Raw genomic sequence first — 22,564 nt, forward strand, 5'->3', positions numbered from 1 at the left:
CCAGGCTCATCATAGCGCATGATGGTTTTTGCGACTGCACATTCAAAGTTCTTGACATTTTCCAGATTGACTGACCTTCATGTCTTAAAGTAATGATGGACTGTCATTTCTCTTTTTTGAGCTGTTCTTGCTATAATATGGACTTGGTATTTTACCAAATAGGGCTATCTTCTGTTTACCACCCCTACCATGTCACAACACAACTGATTGGCTCAAACGCATTAAGGAAAGACATTCCACAAATTAACAAGGCATACATGTTAATTGAAATGCATTCCAGGTGACTACCTCATGAAGCTGGTTGAGAGAATGCCAAGAGTGTGCAAAGCTGTCAAGGCAAATGTTGGCTACTTTTAAGAATATCAAATATCAAATATATTTTTTGATTTGTTTACACTTTTTTGGTTACTATATGATTCCATATGTGTTATTTAATAGTTTTGACGTCTTCACTGTTATTCTACAATGTAGAACATTTAGAAATAAAGAAAAACCCTTGAATGAGTAGGTGTATCCAAACTTTTGACTGGTACTGTATATACAGTTGAAATCAGAAGTTTACATACACTTAGGTTGGAGTTATTGAAACTATTTTTTCAACCACTCCACAATTTTCTTATTAACAAACTATAGTTTTGGCAAGTCGGTTAGGTCATCTACTTTGTGCATGACACAAGTCATTTTTCCAACAATTGTTTACAGACAGATTATTTCACTTATAATTCACTGTATATACAGTTGACGTCGGAAGTTTACATACACCTTAGCCAAATACATTTAAGTTTACATACACTCAATTCGTTTTTGGTAGCATTGCCTTTAAATTGTTAACTTGGGTCAAACATTTCAGGTAGCCTTCCACAAGCTTCCAACAATAAGTTGTGTGAATTTTGGCCCATTCATCCTGACGGAGCTGATGTAACTGAGTCAGGTTTGTAGGCCTCATTGCTCACACACGCTTTTTCAGTTCTGCCCACACATTTTCTATAGGATTGAGGTCAGGGCTTTGTGATGGCCACTCCAATACCTTGACTTTGTTGTCCATTTTGCCACAACTGGAAGTATGCTCGAGGTCATTGTCCATTTGGAAGACCCATTTGCGACCAAGATTTAACTTCCTGACTGATGTCTTTAGATGTTGCTTCAATATATCCAAATCATTTTCCTGCCTCATGATGCCATCTATTTTGTGAAGTGCACCTGTCACTCCTGCAGCAAAGGACCCCACAACATGATGCTGCCACCCCCGTGCTTCACAGTTGGGATGGTGTTCTTCGGCTTGCAAGCTTCCCCCTTTTTCCTCTGAACGTAACAATGGTTATTATGGCCAAACAGTTCTATTTTTGTTTCATCAGACCAGAGGACATTTCTCAAAAATGTAAAATATTTGTCCCCATGTGCAGTTGCCAACCGTAGTCTGGCTTTTATATAGCGGTTTTGGAGCAGTGGCTTCTTCCTTGCTGAGCGGCATTCCAGGTTATGTCGATATATGACTCCTTTTACTGTGGATATAGATACTTTTGTACCTGTTTCCTCCAGCAGCTTCACAAGGTCCTTTGCTGTTGTTCTGGGATTGATTTGCACTTTTCGCACCAAAGTATGTATTCATCTCTATGAGACAGAACGCGTCTCCTTCCTGAGCTGTATGGCGGCTGCGTGGTCCCATGGTGTTTATACTTGCATACTATTGTTTGTACAGATGAACGTGGTACCTTCAGGCGTTTGGAAATTGCTCTCAAGGATGAACCAGACTTGTGGAGGTCTACAATTCTTTTTCAGGTCTTGGCTGATTTATTTTGATTTTGATTTTCCCATGATGTCAAGCAAAGAGGCACTGAGTTTGAAGGTAGGCCTTGAAGTACATCCACAGGTACACCTCCAATTGACTCAAATGGTGTCAATTAGCCTATCAGAAGCTTCTAAAGCCGTGAAATAATATTCTGGAATTTTCGAAGCTGTTTAGAGGCACAGTCAATTTAATGTATGTGAACTTCTGACCCACTGGAATTGTGATACAGTGAATTATAAGTGAAATAATCTGTCTGTAAACAATTGTTGGAAAAAGTAGATGTTCCTACCGACTTGCTAAACTATAGTTTGTTAACAAGAAATTTGTGGAGTGGTTGAAAAACAAGTTTTATTGACTCCAACCTAAGTGAACCTAGGTGAAATATTTACTTCGGCTGTCTCCTGAGTGTGTGTGGGGTACGTGACCGTTAGTGTTTCTCTCACTTTCCATGCTTTTAACAGGTTTATGTGATAGATATGTTCCGTGGGCCGTCGGATCCAATAATTAACTTCTCCTGTTCTCTCCAGTACTTCATATGGTCCTTTCCATGTGGCTAGTAGTTTGAACTCTGTCGTGGGGACCAGCACTAACACCTTTTCTTCCGGTTGAAATTCCCTAAGGGTAGCCTGCCTGTTATAAGTTTGCCGCTGGTGCCCTTGTGCTTGTCTCATGTGCTCTCTGACGATTGGCATGACTGTGGCTATCCGGTCTTGCATTGCCGTGGCATGCTCTATAACACTAGTATACGGGGTGGATTGGTGCTCCCAGGTTTTCCAGGCGATGTCTTAAGATTCCCTGGGGGTGCCTCCCATATACCAGCTGAAAGTGGGAAAACCCCAGCGAGGCTTGGGGAACCTCTCTAATGGCAAACATCAGATACGGCAACATGCAATCCCAGTTTTTCCCGTCCTTATCGATTACCTTCCTGAGCATTGACTTCAGGGTGCAGTTCAATCTCTCAACTTGCCTGTCCATCTGAGGATGGTAAACCGATGTCAACTGTTTCACCTGCCACAATTTACAAAGGTCCGCCATAAGGCGGGACATAAAGGGGGTTCCCTGGTCCGTAAGGATCTCCTTTGGAACCCCTACCCTGGTGAACAGGAGCACTAATTCCATGGCAATATTTTTGGAAGCCATCGTCCGAAGGGGAATGGCTTCTGGGTAGCGAGTGGCATAATCTAGAATGACCAGAATGTATTGGTGGATTTGGGTAGTGGGCCCACTATATCCATCGCTATCCTCTCAAATGGTGTTTCGATTATTGGGAATGGCGCTAGCGGGCTTCTAACAGCTGGTCGGGGAGCTGTTAACTGGCACTCCGGGCACTCTCCACAATGCCGAGCCACTTCAGCCTGAATTCCTGGCCAGTAAAACCTCCTTACAATCCGGTCTCAGGTTTTATCGATACCAAGTTGTGCCCATGAGTTAGATCCAGTACTGTCCTCTGGTACCGGATTGGGACCAACAACTGCTCCACCACATCAACCCCTATTTTTGACACTCTGTACACCAAACCCTTTTTCATGATGAAGTGGGGAAAACTATTAGGCATCGTTCCATCATTTATGGGAGTCCCATCTATGACCTGCACATCTGCTCTGGCTTGCTGCAGGGTTGGATCCTGGTTTTTGGCCGTCCCGCCTTTGGGTATTTGCAGCTGGTAAATGAGCCCTAATTTGGTCCTGTGATTCCCTTTAGGCCTCTTAACTCCCGGGTGTTTCTCTCTTGCTCCTCTCTGAACAGCTAGTTGGTGTGGTGCTGGACCTGTAATGTGTCCTGATACATTCACATTGCATCCTGATGAGCTATTTGTTGAGCTCTAGTTGCCTCTTGTTGGGCGGCCACCGCTTGTAACAGGGCCTGTATGGCTCCCTCCATACTCATTTTCCCCGAGCAATCTGTCCGAACCAAACAAAGCCACAAAAAAGCCTGACTCCCCTTTGGAGTGCTAACTGAACATGTTTTTTCCTCTACCTAACCAGCGGTATGGTTAGTCCATATGCCCGCATTCTCCACCACATGTGACAGAATTTGTCACAAATTAAGCGGGAAACCGTCACCAAAATCATCTGAAGATTGAGATGACTTTAGAACAGGACAGTACCTGTGTGTTTGTTTCTCCGTCCTGGTCCACGCAGGCCGCATGCGAGGTCAAGGGATAGCATTCCCCTTGCTTCTGTGAATTGTAGTTTTGGCAGCCGGCCATTTTGTGATCTGTAGTTTTAATTGGGGTGGCCATTTTAGTGAGAGGCCAGAGCCTGTTTATTAGTTCTGCTCTCACATATCTGCCATTTATCACTCGACACCCTTCTTTGCCACATTAGTATTACATGTTTAATACCCAACGGATAAATACAGTATCTATGATGTACCCATTTTCAGCAATTCTTTGCCATAGTTTTTTTTACCTAGGTGATACACATTGTATGGTGATGTACCCCTTTTCAAGAATTGGTTGCCATTTGACTAACTTTTAACACGGTGGTATTTGATGTTTTTCTGTAAACTGAATCCACTTTTTGTTTGCCAGGACTTGTTGATGAATCAGGAGTGTCCTTCGCTGAGGCGGTGAGAAAAGCCCCAGAAGCCCAGCTAGCAGTGACCCCAACACCTGGAGCTGACAAGGTACAGCAGCACAACCCAATACAGCTCAGCAGCTCTCTCACTCTCTCTTTCCTTCTCATTCTCTCTACCGCTCCCCCTCCCTCTCGCTAAGTCAACACCGCGTCTTGGTTGTGATCAGCATTTATTCATATTGGGAATCTGTTTCTAAATATGCCCTCTTGCATATACAGTGGCAAGAAAAAGTATGTGAACCCTTTGGAATTGCCTAGAATTCTGCATAATTAGTCATAAAATTTGATCTGATCTAAGTCACAACAATAGACAAACACAGTCTGCTTAAACTAATAACACACAAACAATTATACTTTTTCATGTCTTTATTGAACACACTGTGTAAACATTCACAGTGCAGGGTGGGAAAAGTTTGTGAACCCTTGGTTTTAATAACTGGTTGACTCTACTTTGGCAGCAATAACCTCAACTAAACGTTTTCTGTAGTTGCGGATCAGACTTGCACAATGGTCAGGAGAAATTTTGGACCATTCCTCTTTACAAAACTGTTTCAGTTCAGCAATATTGTTGGGATGTCTTGTGTGAACCACTCTCTTGACGTCATGCCACAGCATCTCAATCGGGTTGAGGTCAGGACTCATATTTCTTCTGTTGACGCCATTCTGTTGTTGATTTACTTCTGTGTTTTGGGTCGTTGTCCTGTTGAATCACCCAACTTGTGTTGAGCTTCAACTGGAGGACCGATAGCCTCACATTCTCCTGCAAAATGTCTTGATAAACCTGTGAATTCATTTTTCCGTCGATGATAGCAAGCTGTCCAGGCCCTGAGGCAGCAAAGCAGGTCCAAACCATGATGCACCGTTCACCCTACGTTACAGGTGGGATGAGGTTTTGATGTTGTTATGTGTTCCTTCCAAACAACTCAACTTTAGTTTAATTTGTACACAGAATATTTTGCCAGTAGCGCTTTGGAACATCCAGACGCTCTTTTGCGAACTTCAGATGTGCAGCAATGTTTTTTTAGACAGCAGTGGCTTCTTCCGTGGTGTCCTCCCATGAACACCATTCTTGTTTTGTGTTTTATGTATTGTAGACTCGTCAACAGAGATGTTAGCATGTTCCAGAGATTTCTTTAAGTCTTTAGCTGACACTCTAAGATTCTTCTTAACCTCGTTGAGCATTCTGCACTGTGCTCTTGCAGTCATCTTTGCAGGACGGCCACTCCTAGGGAGAGTAGCAACAGTGCTGCAACAGTGCTACCCATTTAACGACAATTTGTCTTACAGTGGACTGATGAACATCAATGCTTTTAGAGATACTTTTGTAAACCTTTCCAGCTTTATGCAAGTCAACAATTCTTAATCTTTTGTTCGAGGCATGGTTCACATCAGGCAATGCTTCTTGTGAATAGCAAACAACATTTTTGTGATTTTTTTTTTTATAGGGCAGGGCAGCTCTAACCAACATCTCCAATCTCGTCTCAATGATTGTACTCCAAATTAGCTGACTCCTGACTCCAATTAGCTTTTGGAGAAGTCATTAGCCTAGGGGTTCACATACTTTCCCCAAACTACACTGTGAATGTTTAAATTATGTATTCAATACAGACAAAAATACAATAATTTGCACGTTATTAGTTTAGGCACACTATGTTTGTCTGTTAGATGAAGATCAGATCTAATTTTATAACCAATTCATGCAGAAATCCAGATAATTCCAAAGGGTTCACATACTTTTTCTTGTCACTGTGAGTAATACTTTGTGAAAGCATTTCAATAAGTTTTCCAAATGGATCACATACTATTTTAAGGTAAGGCATGTGAATGAGGGATACATATGCTAAGGAACTAGCTGTCTGTGCCTCAAAGGCAATGGCTCCAGGTCTACATTTTCTGTACAACATTTCTTTGATCGCCTCTTTGATCTTTCTGAATGGTTTTAATGTTCCGCTGTTAGCTCAGGGCAGACAGCTTGGATGTAACGTGCCGCCTAAACATTACTATTAAGTAGCACCGCGAGGATTGGCAAAGTGCTTAGCAATGTGACTAATGAAATCACAGTGTCCTAATGAAGTGACCAATGAAATCACTGTGTTGTAATGACCTGACCAATGAAATCACAGTGTCTTCGCCATATCCCGGCCTACCTCAAATGTCACAGAGCTCTACTGTTTAACAGTGGCAGCGTCACAGGGGGAACATGGGGATTGTATGAGTGACGGCTATGACTACAAGACGCTTTTTTAGCCACTGAACTCTCCCCTCAGATTCCCCTCAGTCTCCAGACTTATCGGCTGCCGAATAGCCTACTTTTATGAGTCACTGCTTCTTCATTAAATGCTTCATCCCCCTTTGGTGAAGTGATTGTAAAAGTGAATTACATGCCATCCCCTCTGACCGGTGGGAGAAATACATGGGGGTCACGCAGGGACAGTCAGTGGTTTGCTATCTAAATGGGGCCAGAGACTTTGTGTGTTTGTGTGTGTGTGTGTGTGTGTGTGTGTGTGTGTGTGTGAGATTGAGAGACTTTTACAGAAGGAGATTAATGGATGGGGGAAAGCTCAGTTCTAGTTAAAATACATGATATTTAGCCCAAATAGGCCAATAAGGAGCTAAGTGACATTTCTGGGGATTAGTGGGCGAGGCAGCCATTGTGAGCATTTGTAAGAGATGCAGCCAATGCGACAGTGGACTGATCAAGCGGCATCTTTGATAAAACACAGCGAGGTAATTGGGGTCGGTGACTCTGCGTCATTGTGAACGGCCACTGCTGGGCTGCTAGTATGTGCAAATGGAGGCTTGAGCGATGTTGTTAACCCTCTAGAGTCTAAGCTGGAGACAATTGTTTTATGACGGTCATACCAAGGATCATTCAGCTATTTGATCTAGAATTTTAGGACCCCTTTAGATATCCCCCGATAAATAACAGATGAATGAATAACAGATTAATTCATAGAAAAACAGATAGTTCCAGTTGAAGTCAGAAGTTTACATACACTTAGGTTGGAGTCATTAAAACTTGATTTTCAACCACTCCACAAATTTCTTGTTAACAAACTATAGTTTTGGCAAGTCAGTTAGGACATCTACTTTGTGCATGACACAATTAATTTTTCCAACAATTGTTTACAGACAGATTATTTCACTTATAATTCATTATATCACAATTCCAGTGGGTCAGAAGTTGACTGTGCCTTTAAACAGCTTGGAAAATTACAGAAAATTACGTCATGGCTTTAGAAGCTTGTGATAGGATAATTGACATAATTTGAGTCAATTGGAGGTGTACCTGTGGATGTATTTCAAGGCCTACCTTCAAACTCAGTGCCTCTTTGCTTGACATCATGGGGAAAACAAAAGAAATCAGCCAAGACCTCAGAAAAAAAATAGTCGACTTCTTCAAGTCTGGTTCATCCTTGGGAGCAATTTCCCAACGCCTGAAGGTACCACGTTCATCTGTACAAACAATATTACGCTAGTATAAACACCATGGGACCCCACAGCCGTCATACCGTTCAGGAAAGAGACGCGTTCTGTCTCCTAGAGATGAATGTACTTTGGTGAGAAAAGTGCAAATCAATCCCAGAACAACAGCAAAAGAAGATACTGGAGGAAACAGGTACAAAAGTATCTATATCCACAGTTAAACAAGTCCTATATCGCCATAACCTGAAAGGCTGCTCAGCAAGGAAGAAGCCACTGCTCCAAAACCGCCATATAAAAGCCAGACTATGGTTTTCAACTGCATATGGGGACAAATATTGTACTTTTTCCTCTGGTCTGATGAAACAAAAAATAGAACTGTTTGGCCATAATGACCATTGTTATGTTTAGAGGAAAAAGGGGGAGGCTTTTAAACAATTTAAAGGCAATGCTACCAAATACAAATTGAGTTTATGTAAACTTCTGACCCACTGGGAATGTCAAACAAAAGCTGAAGTAAATCATTCTCTCTACTATTATTCTGACATTTCACATTCTTAAAATAAAGTGGTGATCCTAACTGACCTTAGACAGGGAATTTTTACTAGGATTAAATGTCAGGAGTTGTGAAAAACTGAGTTTAAATGTATTTGGCTAAGGTGTATGTAAACTTCTGACTTCAACTGTAGGTTTTAGAGACATAAGAAAGATATTTGTATTTGTAACTATTTGTATTTTTTTCACACATTTACCCCCTTTTTTTAGGTACTTAACTACTTACATATATACTTCCATTCATTTATATTTTTTACTGGTAACGGCGAGTCGTGAGGCTTGTGGGCATAAAAGAGCAAAACCTTTCCATAGAGGGGTCATTATAGTGTGACGGCCAGTCAGTAGAGACACTACAGACGTTTTTGTGAGAAGACCGATTTCCTGGATGTCTCATGGTCTGACAAATACCGCTGTATCTCGGCCACCTTCCAATGCAGATGCGTAAGGCCGCAATTGGCAGATGTGGTGGATTGAGGCGCAACCCATGCAAAAAAACTGATCTCTATCTTAAACTGACACATTTTGATGGGAATATTTTTATTATGCTAATTCGATTTCCACGGGGCCACTGAAATTGACTCAAGAGGGTCAACTGAGGTATATAGGTTGATCTCCCCGTGTAGGAATGGCCATTTTTGACACTGGTGTTTTCATGCTCTTATTGAGACTGTAATTTCTATACGAGGAAAATGTACTCACAAATCATCCTGCTTTACATTGTGAGAGCAGCTCACTCACTTTTCACATTGCACAAGAGTTCATCATATTTATTTGACACATGAACATATCATAGGCATGGAAACCTATATATGTCTAGGACAAAACCATAAGGCCCAAGAGAGAACACATGCGCACATACTGTAGAGAGTTAGTATGTGTGTGCTTGTGTCTGTATCTGTGTGTGCCTGTGCTTACAATTCATGAAGCGCAGCAGGAGTGAGTCGAGGTGAAGAAGTTCTTCCTATGAGGTGAAGGTATATAGCAGGCAGTACCCATTAGAAAAGCCCACCGCACATACCTATAGATGACGTGCATATATGTGTGTGTGTGTGTACAGTTCACAAAACATTACACAGCAACACAATGTCCCGAGGGGAACAGGTTCCTCTGACGTGGAAGTAAGTTAAGTTGTGCTCTTTTAGCCTCTGTAAGTGCTTAATTATGGGATAAGGGATGTGGGAGCACTGTAGGACTAGTTAATTAACCTTGTCTAGGCTTTCAAAGAAGAGGATCCTGGGATGATTGACAGTTGTCACAATGTTATGAAATTTACTGGTTTTGTATTCCTTAGTCCATTTAGTTAAGAATTGAACTTTAATTAAATGAGTTGACTCTTCACATGGGATGATTTCACTGAACAAACAAAAGAAAGGGAATATCGAATGATCCCCAATGATCCATCGCATCTCCCAAAAACGTTTTCAACATACGTAAAATGATAGTCTACAAACTACAGCTTTGGTTGTCTTCCTCTCACGCTTCCATGTTTTCTCCCTGGACCTCCTCAATGTCCACCTCTTGAACATCAGACTCTGAGGCCTCATCTTCACTGTCACTTTCAAACCTTGTTGAGGATGGCTCGCTGTCAGGCTCAAAAAGCCTAAAATTTGCCCGGATGGGCCAATTTTTCAACCCTTGTATTGGTCAGCCTGTTGAGTGCTCTGGTGTGTGTGTTCCCAAACAAGGACCAGTTGTGCTCTGATGCGGCTGATGTTGGTGGGATTTGGAGGATGATGGAGGCAACAAGGTAAAGAGCCTGAGATCCACAAAGTCCCTTCCACCAGGTGGCTGATGAGATATGTTGGCACGACTGCCATATTGCATCTCCATCCCAAAGCCCTTGCTTGGAAGTGTACTTCTCCAGACTGCCAAGAACCTTGCCCTCGTCCAGGCCAAGGTGGCGAGACACAGTAGTGATGACACCATAGGCCTTGTTGATCTCTGCACCAGACAGGATGCCCTTGCCAGCATACTTGGGGTCCAACATGTACACTGCGGCGTGTATGGGCTTCAGGCAGAAGTCTTTTTGATGTATTTCAGAACTGCAGTTTCCTCTGCTTTGAGCAACAGTGAAGTGTGCAGGGCAGTACGGATTTATTCTCTTATATCTGCAAGCAGAGTCTGAACATCAGACAGGATGGCATTGTCTCCCTCAATTCGTGCAATGGCTACTGCTATAGGTTTCAGGCTGCTTACCACTCTCTCCAAAATACATAATCCAGGAGGATCCTCTTGATGGGGCTGTCCATATCGATATGGCCATTTCTTGGAGAGACTCCTTCCCCTCCAGGAGACTGTTAAACATGATGACAACACCACCCCAACGGAAGTTTCTGGGCAGCTTCAATGTGGAGCTCTTATTCTTCTCACTTTGCTTGGTGAGGTAGATTGCAGCCTTCATGTTCGCAGCATTGTCTGTCACCAGTGCAAATACCTTCTGTGGTTCAAGGTCATTGATGACTGCCTTCAGCTCATCTGTAATGTAGAGACCGGTGTGTCTGTTGTCCCTTGTGTCTGCGCTCTTGTGGAATACTGGTTGAGGGGTGGAGATGATGTAATTTAATTATTCCTTGCTCACAAAAATCTGACCACCCATCAGAGGTGATTGCAATACAGTCTGCTTTCTCTATTATTTGCTTGACCTTCACTTGAACTCTGTTGAACTCTGCATCCAGCAAATGAGTAGATAAAGCATGTCTGATTGGAGGGGTGTATGCTGGGTGAAGAACATTCAGAAATCTCTTCCAATACCAATTGCCAGTTGCATACACAGCTCGAGCAAGACATTCATCAGCATTTCTCTGACTACGTTCCTCCATTGAGTCTAAAAAAACTTCTGATTCCAGGAGGACCAATAGCTGTTGCTATCGATAAAGTGTCTGATTCATCATTTTCACCTCAAATAGAAGTAGAGGGACTTTTGTCAGAGGTTGCTTGTTGTGAGCGCTGAGGGAACTTTATGCACATGGCCAGATCATTCTTCACATATGATTTGGCACAGTATTTGCAAATGTACACAGCTTTTCCTTCTACATTAGCTGCAGTGAAATGTCCCCACACATCAGATACTGCCCGTGGCATTTTCCTGTAATTAGGGAGAAAAAAAATGTTAAAAAAACAACAAATACAATTCCATGTACAGATAAATAGTTAAGCAGTTAGATTAAACAATTGTCACGGGCGTCCTCCTCTTCATCTGAAGAGGAGAGGCAAGAAGGATCGGAGGACCAAAATGCGGCGTGGTATGTGTTCATGATGAAATTTAATAAAGAAAACACTGAACACTGAAACACACTATACAAAAACAATAAACGAAACAAAGGAAATAAAGGTCAGAACGTGACAACAACTGCTTTGTAAGATAAAAGTTTTAAAATGAAACGTATGGAAACAGGTGAATTAACACTCCTCAGTTATCAGGCTCAAGCAAGCTAAAACCCACATGGTAGCAATAACTATCTAGCAGAAACTGTTAACAAGTTAGAAATTATATAAACACACTTTGCTGTAGGCTACTATTTACTAGTTAACAAAAAAAGAATGTATGTCATATAAGATATATTCACCCCAACCAGTATTGTAATCAAAACTTACCAGAAAGCATGTAGTCCTTGGCTCAGACAGTGTAGTAGTGTGGGATCTATAGCATATAATTAGTGTGCAAGATCTTAAGAATCAGATGTACATGTGATGGAAGAGTGCATTGTACATGTGATGAAAGAATGCACTGTGCATGCAGAGGGTTGCAATTCCATTGAATTGGGGATAGTTTAATAAACCACAATACCTAGAATTGCCTTATGTGTATCCCACAAAAGGTTCACTGTTAAAAGCTAACCTTTTTTGATGAATTTAAGCTAAATTACCCAAATTCCAGGGCTGAACTTCCCATGGAAAATTTACGGGAAAATTCTGGAAATTTGCCAGAAAGTTTCAACCCTTTGCAACCCGCTCCTTCTCAGTTATGTTTTTTGCAGCGTATTTGGGGGTTCTTCAAAAATATTTTGGCATAAAAGCCTTCTCCTAGCAGGTGTGTCCTTCAGAGCACATCAGATTGACAGTACTATTATGTCAACAATGAAACAAGTAGTGAGGAGAAGGGGGAAAAAACGCTTTTAAAGAGAGATGTTCCAAATGTGGGCTTAAACTTCAACCTTGATAAATATTCATGAGCTAGGACTACGACAGCTTAATGGCAAACATCTTAATATTTTTTTAGCTTTTGTCTTCATTCCCGCAATCACTCACTTCTCCCCCCCCTTCCCTTCCCTTCCCTCAAGGTCGTCTATGTAGGCTGTGTGAAAGAGAGACAGTAACGATGTGGGCCGCTTGCTGTTTCTTAATTTGGAGTTTGACAGAAACATCACAGTTCAACAATTGTCTCATTGTGAAGGATTCTGGGAGGAAAAAGCTTAGTGCCTACCTCCCTCCTAAAATCCGACATTACCCACCACAACAAAGGCACATTAACATGGCGACTGGTATGATTTGGGGTCCCAGAAAAAGGGAGACGGTTTGACATGTCTAATATCTCTCATATCTTTGGCATGTTGAATTTCTCTGGAATCACTGACATGTCGAATATTTCTGTTATCACCCAGTCCTGAAGAGATGCTCGTAATTCTAATAGCGACGGCATGAATAACAACATATATGCATATTAGATATCAGTCCTAATGTTTTGTGTGTATGGGATGTATGGGATGCAAACAGTGGTCAAATTAGATTTGAACAGTGGTCAAATTAGGTATTTTTTTGGAATGGAGAAATATTGCCAAAGTTGATATCAAACGTGTACCTTTCTGTCATTACAAACTGACAATACCATATGAGATATAAATACACTTTTTATAATGCATTTATATCACATGAAAAATGCATGTATTTAAAATATTTTACAAAAGGAACGTATAAGATACATTTAGCTACGAAACTGGCTGGGTTTCTTAAGATGATACCAGTATTAGTGAGGAGATGTTTTGCAGGTTTTTCTCATGATGTACCTTTAAATAATTCAGTATACTTCATAAATAACAATGAGAAATCTCACAACTGCTTATTACATGCGTGATGTAGCACATCGAACAGGGTTTCCTCCTGCAGCGCTATAAATTTAGATGCCTTTGATTATTATACTGTTTTGCGAGACAGCGTGTGGGACCCATTTCACACCCAGTGAATGACGATGTTCTTCGTAATGAGACAGCAATGTAAATGATGTGTGTTAATTTTCCATTAATTGGCCACCAATCAAAAAATAAAGTGTGTTGTTGCCTGGTCTGTTATGTTATTATCCTATACACAGTAGTCTAGTATATGTTCTCAATGAGCTGAAAGTCATACATGTTGTTTCTCCTCTCCGTCCTTCAATGGGCCGAGGTTACTGAACTTGACACACGCACAATATTGTTTGTATTCCTAAAGATAGAACATGACTGCTTTGAAATGTTATGAAAGACACAGTTGTTTTGCCCTCATCTCTTTCATTGTCTGCAGAAGATAAGCTCTGGACCTGTACAGGTGTAGGGTCTTAATTTGAGCCATTTTGCTACAGCTGGAAAAAATAATCCGGAAGCAACAGGAAATGTGAATTATTATTTGGATATTTTTGTAGGAGTTTTTCGTAAGGGAAAATCAAATCAGAAATATTTAAGTGGAAATTACAACCTTCAGAAGCCTTTTAAAACCTCAAATACACTACAAGTTTTACATTTTTTGCATTTCAGGAAAGTTCTCCTGTAACAGGGTGATCAAATTAAGATCCTACAGCTGCCTTACAGGTTGAAAGAACCAGGGAACTTCATCAAATCAAATTTCATTTGTCACATACATATGGTTAGCAGATGTTAATGCGCGTGTAGCGAAATGCTTGTACTGTATGGAGAGTACATGATGTACTTTATGTACAGTAGCTTATCTTTGTGTTAATAGACCTTTCAATCACTTTCACGTCACTATAGCCTACCTATTGAGCTTTAAAGTGATGTTGTCTCAGTCGGTTTCACAATACATTAACAACAGCGCTGCTTCTCTGAAGTGTGCCTTTTGTTCTAGCTTCACGGCAGCTAATCTTTGAATGTGGTCTGAGGGACCGAGGAGCACTATGTGTTTGTGTGTGATATTAGAATGCTCTATATTTGCTAGGCCCCGGTGGGAATTCATGGCAGATCACATGTCAGCCCCTGTTGGGCGTGCATACGTTTAGCTGTCAGGGCGGCGGCGGCAACCTATTAAGGAGATGGCAGGAATCAGACATGCCGGATTACTGTTCATTGCACTTTTATGCAAACCCGTCGAACATCCCCCCTCCATATTAACAACAACTACTTAGCTACATGGTGTGGCTGGGAAAAGCAGAAGTTTTAGACTAATTTTACAGCACCCTGGACAGTTTTACTAAACTATAAAAAGGAATTGAATGATTACAAAGCCTTGTCCTTCTTAATGTTAACTGCTAGCAGCTGATGTTGTACAATGTCAGTTCTGGTCAGGGATTTGTAGGCTAACAGATAGCTAACACAGCTTTTGAAATAAACCTTCACAGTTTATTGAGAGCATAAATCAGTGTGTGAATATCCCTTTTTTAGCCTAATACTTTCGGTCCTTTTTATCGACATAAGAAATCATGGATGTGCATAGGCCTCTCTGAGATTTCTCTCTAAGACCTGATTGATGTGGCCCATAGAAGGGACTACCCTGCCAAAAGGAGAGGAGTGTTAGTGTACCACACTACCCACTGTCCTCTGGGGCATCGGGATGTTGTTGCTGTGGAAACGCTGGGTCTTTATCTCCCTCCATAGAGATTGTCAGAGGTCAGCAGAGACTACACTATTCAGAGGGTTCTTTAATTGGTGTTTACCTTACACACACACGTTTTGTTCTTCTATCCTCGGGGGACCTAAAATTGATTTCTATTCAAAATCCTATTTAACCTAAGCCTAACCCATAACCTTAAACCTAACCACTAACCCCTAATTCTAACCCTAAACCTAACCTCGAAGCTCATGGGGTCATTGGAAATGTCCCCACGAGGGAGAATTTTCCTTGTTTTACTGTCCTTGTTGGAACTTTTGTGGATTTTAGGTCCCCACAAGGATAGAAAAACCAACCACCACGCACACTGTAGTTTATACTAAATGTCTATTACACTTTCCAAATTGAGTGTGCTGTTGACATGTACAATACAACACAATTCTGTTAGTATGCCCCCCAGGGATAGACTGCTATTGCCAGAGCACAACATTAATGGATGGTGTCAAGGGGGCAGAAAGCTATTTTCTTAGGGATGGGGCACAGGCTGGCAGAGGAAAATATCTTTCACCCCTCCTTTTTTCCCCAAAATATACTCTCCCGCAATGCAATCTCTATAGACTCGGGAGAAGTAACTATGGCTCCGGAGAAGAAGGCTGACGTTTTACGTGTCCCCAACCGATTGTGTTTTTTTGTTCATTTATTTGCATTGTTTGTAACTCATTTTGTACATAATGTTGTCGCTACATCTCTAATGACCGAAAATAACTTTTGGACATCAGGACTGCAATTACTCACCACGGACTGTCAGAATTATTTTTTTCCTTTAACGATTCTGACGAGCCCGACCCAAGTGATATACTGCTTTCTCGGGAACAGGCCCAGATCCCCGTGATTTGCGAGAAGAGGAGGCAGAGAAAAAGGGGCCAGAGGGCGGGCTGCCTTCTGAGAATTTGTAGGCGATCGAATAAACCCCCACTTCTGCTAGCAAACGTGCAATCTTTGGAGAATAAAATTGATGATCTACCTGGAAGATTAAACTACCAACAGGACATTCAAAACTGTAATATCTTATGTTTCACGGAGTCGTGGCTGAACGACGACACCATCAACATACAGCTGGCTGGTTATACGCTGTACTGGCAGGATAGAACAGCAGCGTCTGGTAAGACAAGGGGTGGCAGACTATGTATTTTTGTAAATAACAGTTGGTGCACGATATCTGAATCAAATCCAATTTTATTTGTCACATACACATAGTTAGCAGATGTTAATACGAGTGTAGAGAAATGCTTGTGCTTCTAGTTCCGACCATGCAGTAATATCGAACTAGTAATCTAACAATTTCACAACAACTACCTTATACACACACAAGTGTAAAGGAATGAATAAGAATATGTACATAAAAATACATGGATGAGAGATGGCCGAACGGCATAGGCAAGATGCAGTAGATGGTATAGAGTACAGTATATACATATGAGATGAGTAATGTAGGGTATGTAAACATTATATAAAGTGACATTGTTTAAATTGGCTAGTGATACATTTATTACATCCAATTTTTAATTATTATTAAAGTGGCTAGAGATTTGAGTCAATATGTTGGCAGCAGCCACTCAATGTTAGTGATGGCTGTTTAACAGTCTGATGGCCTTGAGATAGAAGATGTTTTTTAGTCTCTCGGTCCCAGCTTTGATGCACCTGTACTGACCTCGCCTTCTGGATGATAGCGGGGTGAACAGGCAGTGGCTCGCGTGGTTGTTGTCCTTGATGATCTTTTTGGCCTTCCTGCGACATCGGGTAGTGTAGGTGTCCTGGAGGGCAGGTAGTTTGCCCCCGGTGATGCGTTGTGCAGACCTCACTACCCTCTGGAGAGCCAGACGGTTGTGGGCGAAGCAGTTGCCGTACCAGTCGGTGATACAGCCCGACAGGATGCTCTCGATTGTGCATCTGTAAAAGTTTGTGAGTGTTTTTTGGTGACAAGCCAAATTTCTTCACCCTCCTGAGGTTGAAGAGGCGGTGCTGCGCCTTCTTCACCACGCTGTCTGTGTGGGTGGACCATTTCAGTTTGTCCGTGATGTGTATGCTGAAGAACTTTAAACTTTCCACCTTCTCCACTACTGTCCCATCTGTGGATAGGGGGTGTGCTCCCTCTGCTGTTTCCTGAAGTCCACGATCATCTCCTTTGTTTTGTTGATGTTGAGTGTGAGGTTATTTTCCTGACACCACACTCCGAGGGCCCTCACCACCTCCCTGGAGGCCGTCTCGTCGTTGTTGGTAATCAAGCCTACCACTGTAGTGTCGTCTGCAAACTTGATGATTGAGTTGGAGGCGTGCATGGCCACGCAGTCATGGGTGAACAGGGAGTACAGGAGAGGGCTGAGTACGCACCCTTGTGGGGCCCATTGTTGAGGATCAGCGGGGTGGAGAGGTTGTTTCCTACCCTCACCACCTGGGGGCGGCCTGTCAGGAAGTCCAGGACCCAGTTGCACAGGGCGGGGTCGAGACCCAGGGTCTCGAGCTTAATGACGAGTTTGGAGGGTACTATGGTGTTAAATGCTGAGCTGTAGTCGATGAACAGCATTCTTACATAGGTATTCCTCTTGTCCAGATGGGTTAGGGCAGTGTGATTGCGATTGCATTGTCTGTGGACCTATTGGGGCGGTAAGCAAATTGGAGTGGGTCTAGGGTGTCAGGTAGGGTGGAGGTGATATGGCCCTTGACTAGTCTCTCAAAGCACTTCATGATGATGGAAGTGAGTGCTACGGGGCGATAGTCATTTAGCTCAGTTACCTTACCTTTCTTGGGAACAGGAACAATTGGAGGCCCTCTTGAAGCATGTGGGAACAGGAGACTGGGATGTCCGTAAACACACCAGCCAGCTGGTCAGTCTGGGCCGGCAGCCTTGCGAGGGTTAACACGTTTAAATGTTGCTCGCCTGAGGTAGAGTATCTCATGATAAGCTGTAGTCCACACTGTCTACCTAGAGAGTTTTCATCTGTATTTTTCGTAGCTGTTTACATACCACCACAGACTGAGTCTGGCACTAAGACAGCATTGAATGAGCTGTATTCCGCCATAAGCAAACAAGAAAATGCTCACCCAGAGGCGGCGCTCCTAGTAGCCGGGGACTTTAATGTAGGGAAACTTAAATCCATTTTACCAAATTTCTATCCGCATGTTAAATGTGCAACCAGAGGGGAAAAAGCTCTGAACTACCATTACTCCACACACAGAGACGCATACAAAGCTCTCCCTCGCCCTCCATTTGGCAAATCTGACCATAATTCTATCTTCCTGATTCCTGCTTACAAGTGAAAATTCAAGCAGGAAACACCAGTGACGAGATCGATTAAGTGGTCAGATGAAGCAGATGCTAAGCTACAGGACTGTTTTGCTAGCACAGACTGGAAAATGTTCTGGGATTTCTCCAATGGTATTGAGGAGCACACCACATCATTCATTGGCTTCATCAATAAGTTAATTGATGATGTAGTCCCCACAGTGACCGTACGTACATATCCCAACCAGAAGCCGTGGATTACAGACAACATCCGCACTGTCCTAAAGGCTAAAGCTGCTGCTTTCAAGGAGTGGGACTCTAACCCTGAAGCTTATAAGAGATCCCGCTATGCCCTCCGATGAACCATCAAACAGGCAAAGCGTCAATACAGGACTAAGATCGAATCGTACTACACGGACTCTGACGCTCGTCGAATGTAGCAGGGCTTGCAAACCATTACAGACTACAAAGGGAAGCACAGCCGAGAGCTGCACAGTAACACAAGCCTACCAGATGAGCTAAACTACTTCTATGCTCACTTCGAGGCAAATAACACTAAAACATACATGAGAGCACCAGCTGTTCGGGAAGACTGTGTGATCATGCTCTCCGCAGCCGATGTGACTAAGACCTTTAAACAGGTCAACATTCACAAGGCCGCAGGGGCCCCTCAGGGTGCGTGCTCAGTCCCCTCCTGTACTCCCTGTTCACTCATGACTGCACGGCCAGGCACGACTCCAACGCCATCATTAAGTTTGCCGATGACAACACAGTGGTAGGCCTGATCAACGACAATGACGAGGCAGCCTATACGGAGGAGGTCAGAAAACTGGCTGTGTGGTGTCAGGACAACAACCTCTCCCTCAACGTGATCAAGATAAAGGAGATGATTGTGGACTACAGGAAACAGAGGACTGAGTATGCCCCCATTCTCATCGACGGGGCTGCAGTGAAGCAGGTTGATATTCTCAAGTTCCTTGGTGTCCACATCACCAACAAACTAACATGGTCCAAGCACACCAAGACAGTTGTGAAGAGGGCACGACAAAACCTATTCCCCCTCAGGAGACTGAAATCATTTGGCATGGGTCCTCAGATCCTCAAAGGATTCTACAGCTGTACCATCGAGAGCATCCTGACTGGATCCATCACTGCCTGGTATGGCAACTTCTTGGTCTCCGACCGCAAGGCACTACAGAGGCTAGTGTGAACGGCCCAGTACATCACTGGGGCCAAGCTTCCTGTCATCCAGGACCTTTATACCAGGCGGTGTCAAAGGAAGGCCCTAAAAATGGTCAAAAACATCAGCCACCCTACTGCACGGCAAGCGGTACCGGAGCGCCAAGTCTAGGTCCAAGAGGCTTCTAAACAGCTTCTACCCCCAAGCCATAAGACTCCTGAACATCTAATCAAATTGCTACCCAGACTATTTGCATTGCCCCTTTCCCCCTCTTTAACACCACTCCTACTCTCTGTTGTTATCAACTATGCATAGTAACTTTAATAACTCTACCTCATGTACATCTTACCTCAAATAACCGGTGCCCCCGCACATTGACTATGTACCGGTACCCCCCTGTATATTGTCTCGCTATTGTTATTTTACTGTTGTTCTTTAATTACTTGTTACTTTTATTTTTTTTTCTTATCCGTATTTCAAAAATATAATTTTTTAAAAACTGCATTGTAAGTAAGGTCTACACCTGTTGTATTTGGTGTATGTGACTAATACAATTTGATTTGATTTAAATTGCAAGAGGATTAGATTCACTGAAGGAAATGTGGAGTGAGATGTATCTGATATTTCACCTAAGCTGCTTATTGGGTCGTTCATCCATATTCGAACCCCATTACTTTTTCCACATTTTGTTACATTACAGCCTTATTCTAAAACGGATTAAATTATTACTTTTTTTTCATCAATCTACACACAATTCCCCATAATGTCAAAGGGAACCTGTGGTATATTCAATTAATTGGACATGATTTGGAAAGGCAAACACCTGTCTCTATAAGGTCCCACAGTTGACAGTGTCAGAGCAAAAACCAATCCATGAGGTCGAAGGAATTGTTCATAAAGCTCTGAGATAGGTAATACTCCTAAGTATTCAGACCCTTTACTCAGCACTTTGTTGAAGCACATTTGACAGTGATTACAGTCTTGAGTCTTCTTGGGTATGACGCTACGAGCTTGGCACACCTGTATTTGGGGAGTTTCTCCCATTCTTCTCTGCAGATCCTCTCAAGCTCTGTCAGGTTGGATGGTGAGCTTTGCTGCACAGCTATATTCAGGTCTCTCCAGAGATGGTAAATAGGGTTCAAGTCCGGGCTCTGGCCCGGCCACTCAAGGACATTCAGAAACGTGTCGTTGGAAAGTGAACCTTAGCCCCAGTCTGAGGTCCTGAGCGCTCTGGAGCAGGTTTTCATCAAGGATCTCTCTGTACATTGCTCTGTTCATCTTTCCCGCAATCCTGACTAGTCTCCCAGTCCCTGCAGCTGAAAAACACCCCCACAGCATGATGCCGCCACCATCTTTAAAAAAAAAAAGTAACCTTAAGAGTGGCTTCCGTCTGGCCATTGTACCATAAAGGCCTGATTGGTGGAGTGCTGCGGAGATAGTTGTCCTTCTGGAAGGTTCTCCCATCTCCACAGAGGAACTCGAGAGCTCTGTCAGAGTGAGTGACCATTGCTCAGATTGGCTGGGCAGCCAGTTCTAGGAAGGGTCTTGTTGGTTTAAAACTATATATATCTTCTGTATACCACCCCTACATTGTCACAACACAACTGATTAGCTCAAACGCATTAAGAAGGAAAGAAATAGCACAAATGAACTTTTAACAAGGCACACCTGTTGAAATTGAATTGAAATGCAGGTGACTACCTCATGAAGCTGGTTAAGAGAATGCCAAGCGTGTGCAAAGCTGTCATCAAGGCAAAGGGTTGCTATTTGAAGAATCTCAAATGTAAAATATATTTAGATTTGTTTAATACTTTTTTGGTTACTACATGATTCTAAGTGTGTTATTTCATAGTTTTGATGTCTTCACTATTATTCTGCAATGTAGAAAATAGTAAAAATAAAGGGAAACCCTTTAATGAGCAGGTGTGTCCAAACTTTTGACTGGTACTGTATATTTTCCCCAAAATGTGTGGGGTATTGGAAATGATGGAAGGTACAGTCTATCCTCAATATTAAAGCTGATCTACCCCTACATCTTTTTGTTTGAAAGCCTAGTCCATGGATGGGCAACTTTGATGGGGGTGGGGGCCTCAAAAAAAATCTGCATACCCATATCCATACACACACATGCAGTCAGAGGTTCATTTCCTGCAATTCTACAACCTTCGCCATGAAGAGTGGAGAAAATGTTGCCGTTTTAAAGCAAATTTGCTGCAATTCTACACATTTCACCATGGGGCGGAGAGAAGATTTTGTGTGCTACCACACACGCGTTCACACACTCCCTCCAGCAGTGTTATGTCAATCTAATTTCCTGAGCATTGCACAGCGTTGGTGCATGGTGGCCCCGGCCAACTGCTGACACTGGTGTGATTAGCCACCCTGCTCTGGCATGATACGCTGTGGCACCATGGAGCTCTGGTCTAGAGCCAACACTCCACAGAGGAAGGGAGAGGGGCAGGTAGAGATGGGGGGGGGGATTGGAGGTAGAGGGCTGGAGCAGTGTGAAAGTGGGCAGGGGTATGGCAGACAGCAAGCAAGAGAAAGGAGAGAGTAGAAACTGAGGATAACAGAAACAGATGAAGATAGAGAGGACCAGGGGAATGGAGTCAGTGTGATAGAGAGGACCAGGGAAATGGAGTCAGGGTGATATAGAGGACCAGGGAAATGGAGTCAGGGTGATAGAGAGGACCAGGGAAATGGAGTCAGGATGATAGAGAGGACCAGGGAAATGGAGTCAGGGGGATAGAGAGGACCAGGGAAATGGAGTCAGGGGGTTAGGCAGGACCAGGGAAATGGACTCAGGGTGATATAGAGGACCAGGGAAATGGACTCAGGGGGATAGAGAGGACCAGGAGAGTCTAATGGATGTGAAATAAAATGGTTTCAGACTGGAGTTGAAGACTCAATCAATATCAATATTCTTCTCACTGTACGCACGCGCACAAACATTTGTTTAACTATCTTTGTGGAGACCAAACAATTGATTCCCATTAAAATTC

At 42.8% G+C, this 22,564-nt stretch overlaps 1 protein-coding gene across 2 annotated transcripts in view; it reads left to right on the forward strand.

Moving 5' to 3' along the window:
* The window catches only part of xylb (xylulokinase homolog (H. influenzae)), a 65,538-nt gene that overhangs the window by 41,504 nt on the left and 1,470 nt on the right, over positions 1-22,564 (forward strand). For both annotated transcript variants that reach the window (XM_024392634.2, XM_024392635.2), the window contains one exon: positions 4,323-4,417. In XM_024392634.2, coding sequence (XP_024248402.1) covers positions 4,323-4,417 — 95 coding nt within the window. The remainder of the gene's footprint in view (positions 1-4,322; positions 4,418-22,564) is intronic.

This window comes from Oncorhynchus tshawytscha, linkage group LG29 (genome assembly GCF_018296145.1).
Source record: "Oncorhynchus tshawytscha isolate Ot180627B linkage group LG29, Otsh_v2.0, whole genome shotgun sequence".
NCBI classification, from domain to species: domain Eukaryota; kingdom Metazoa; phylum Chordata; class Actinopteri; order Salmoniformes; family Salmonidae; genus Oncorhynchus; species Oncorhynchus tshawytscha.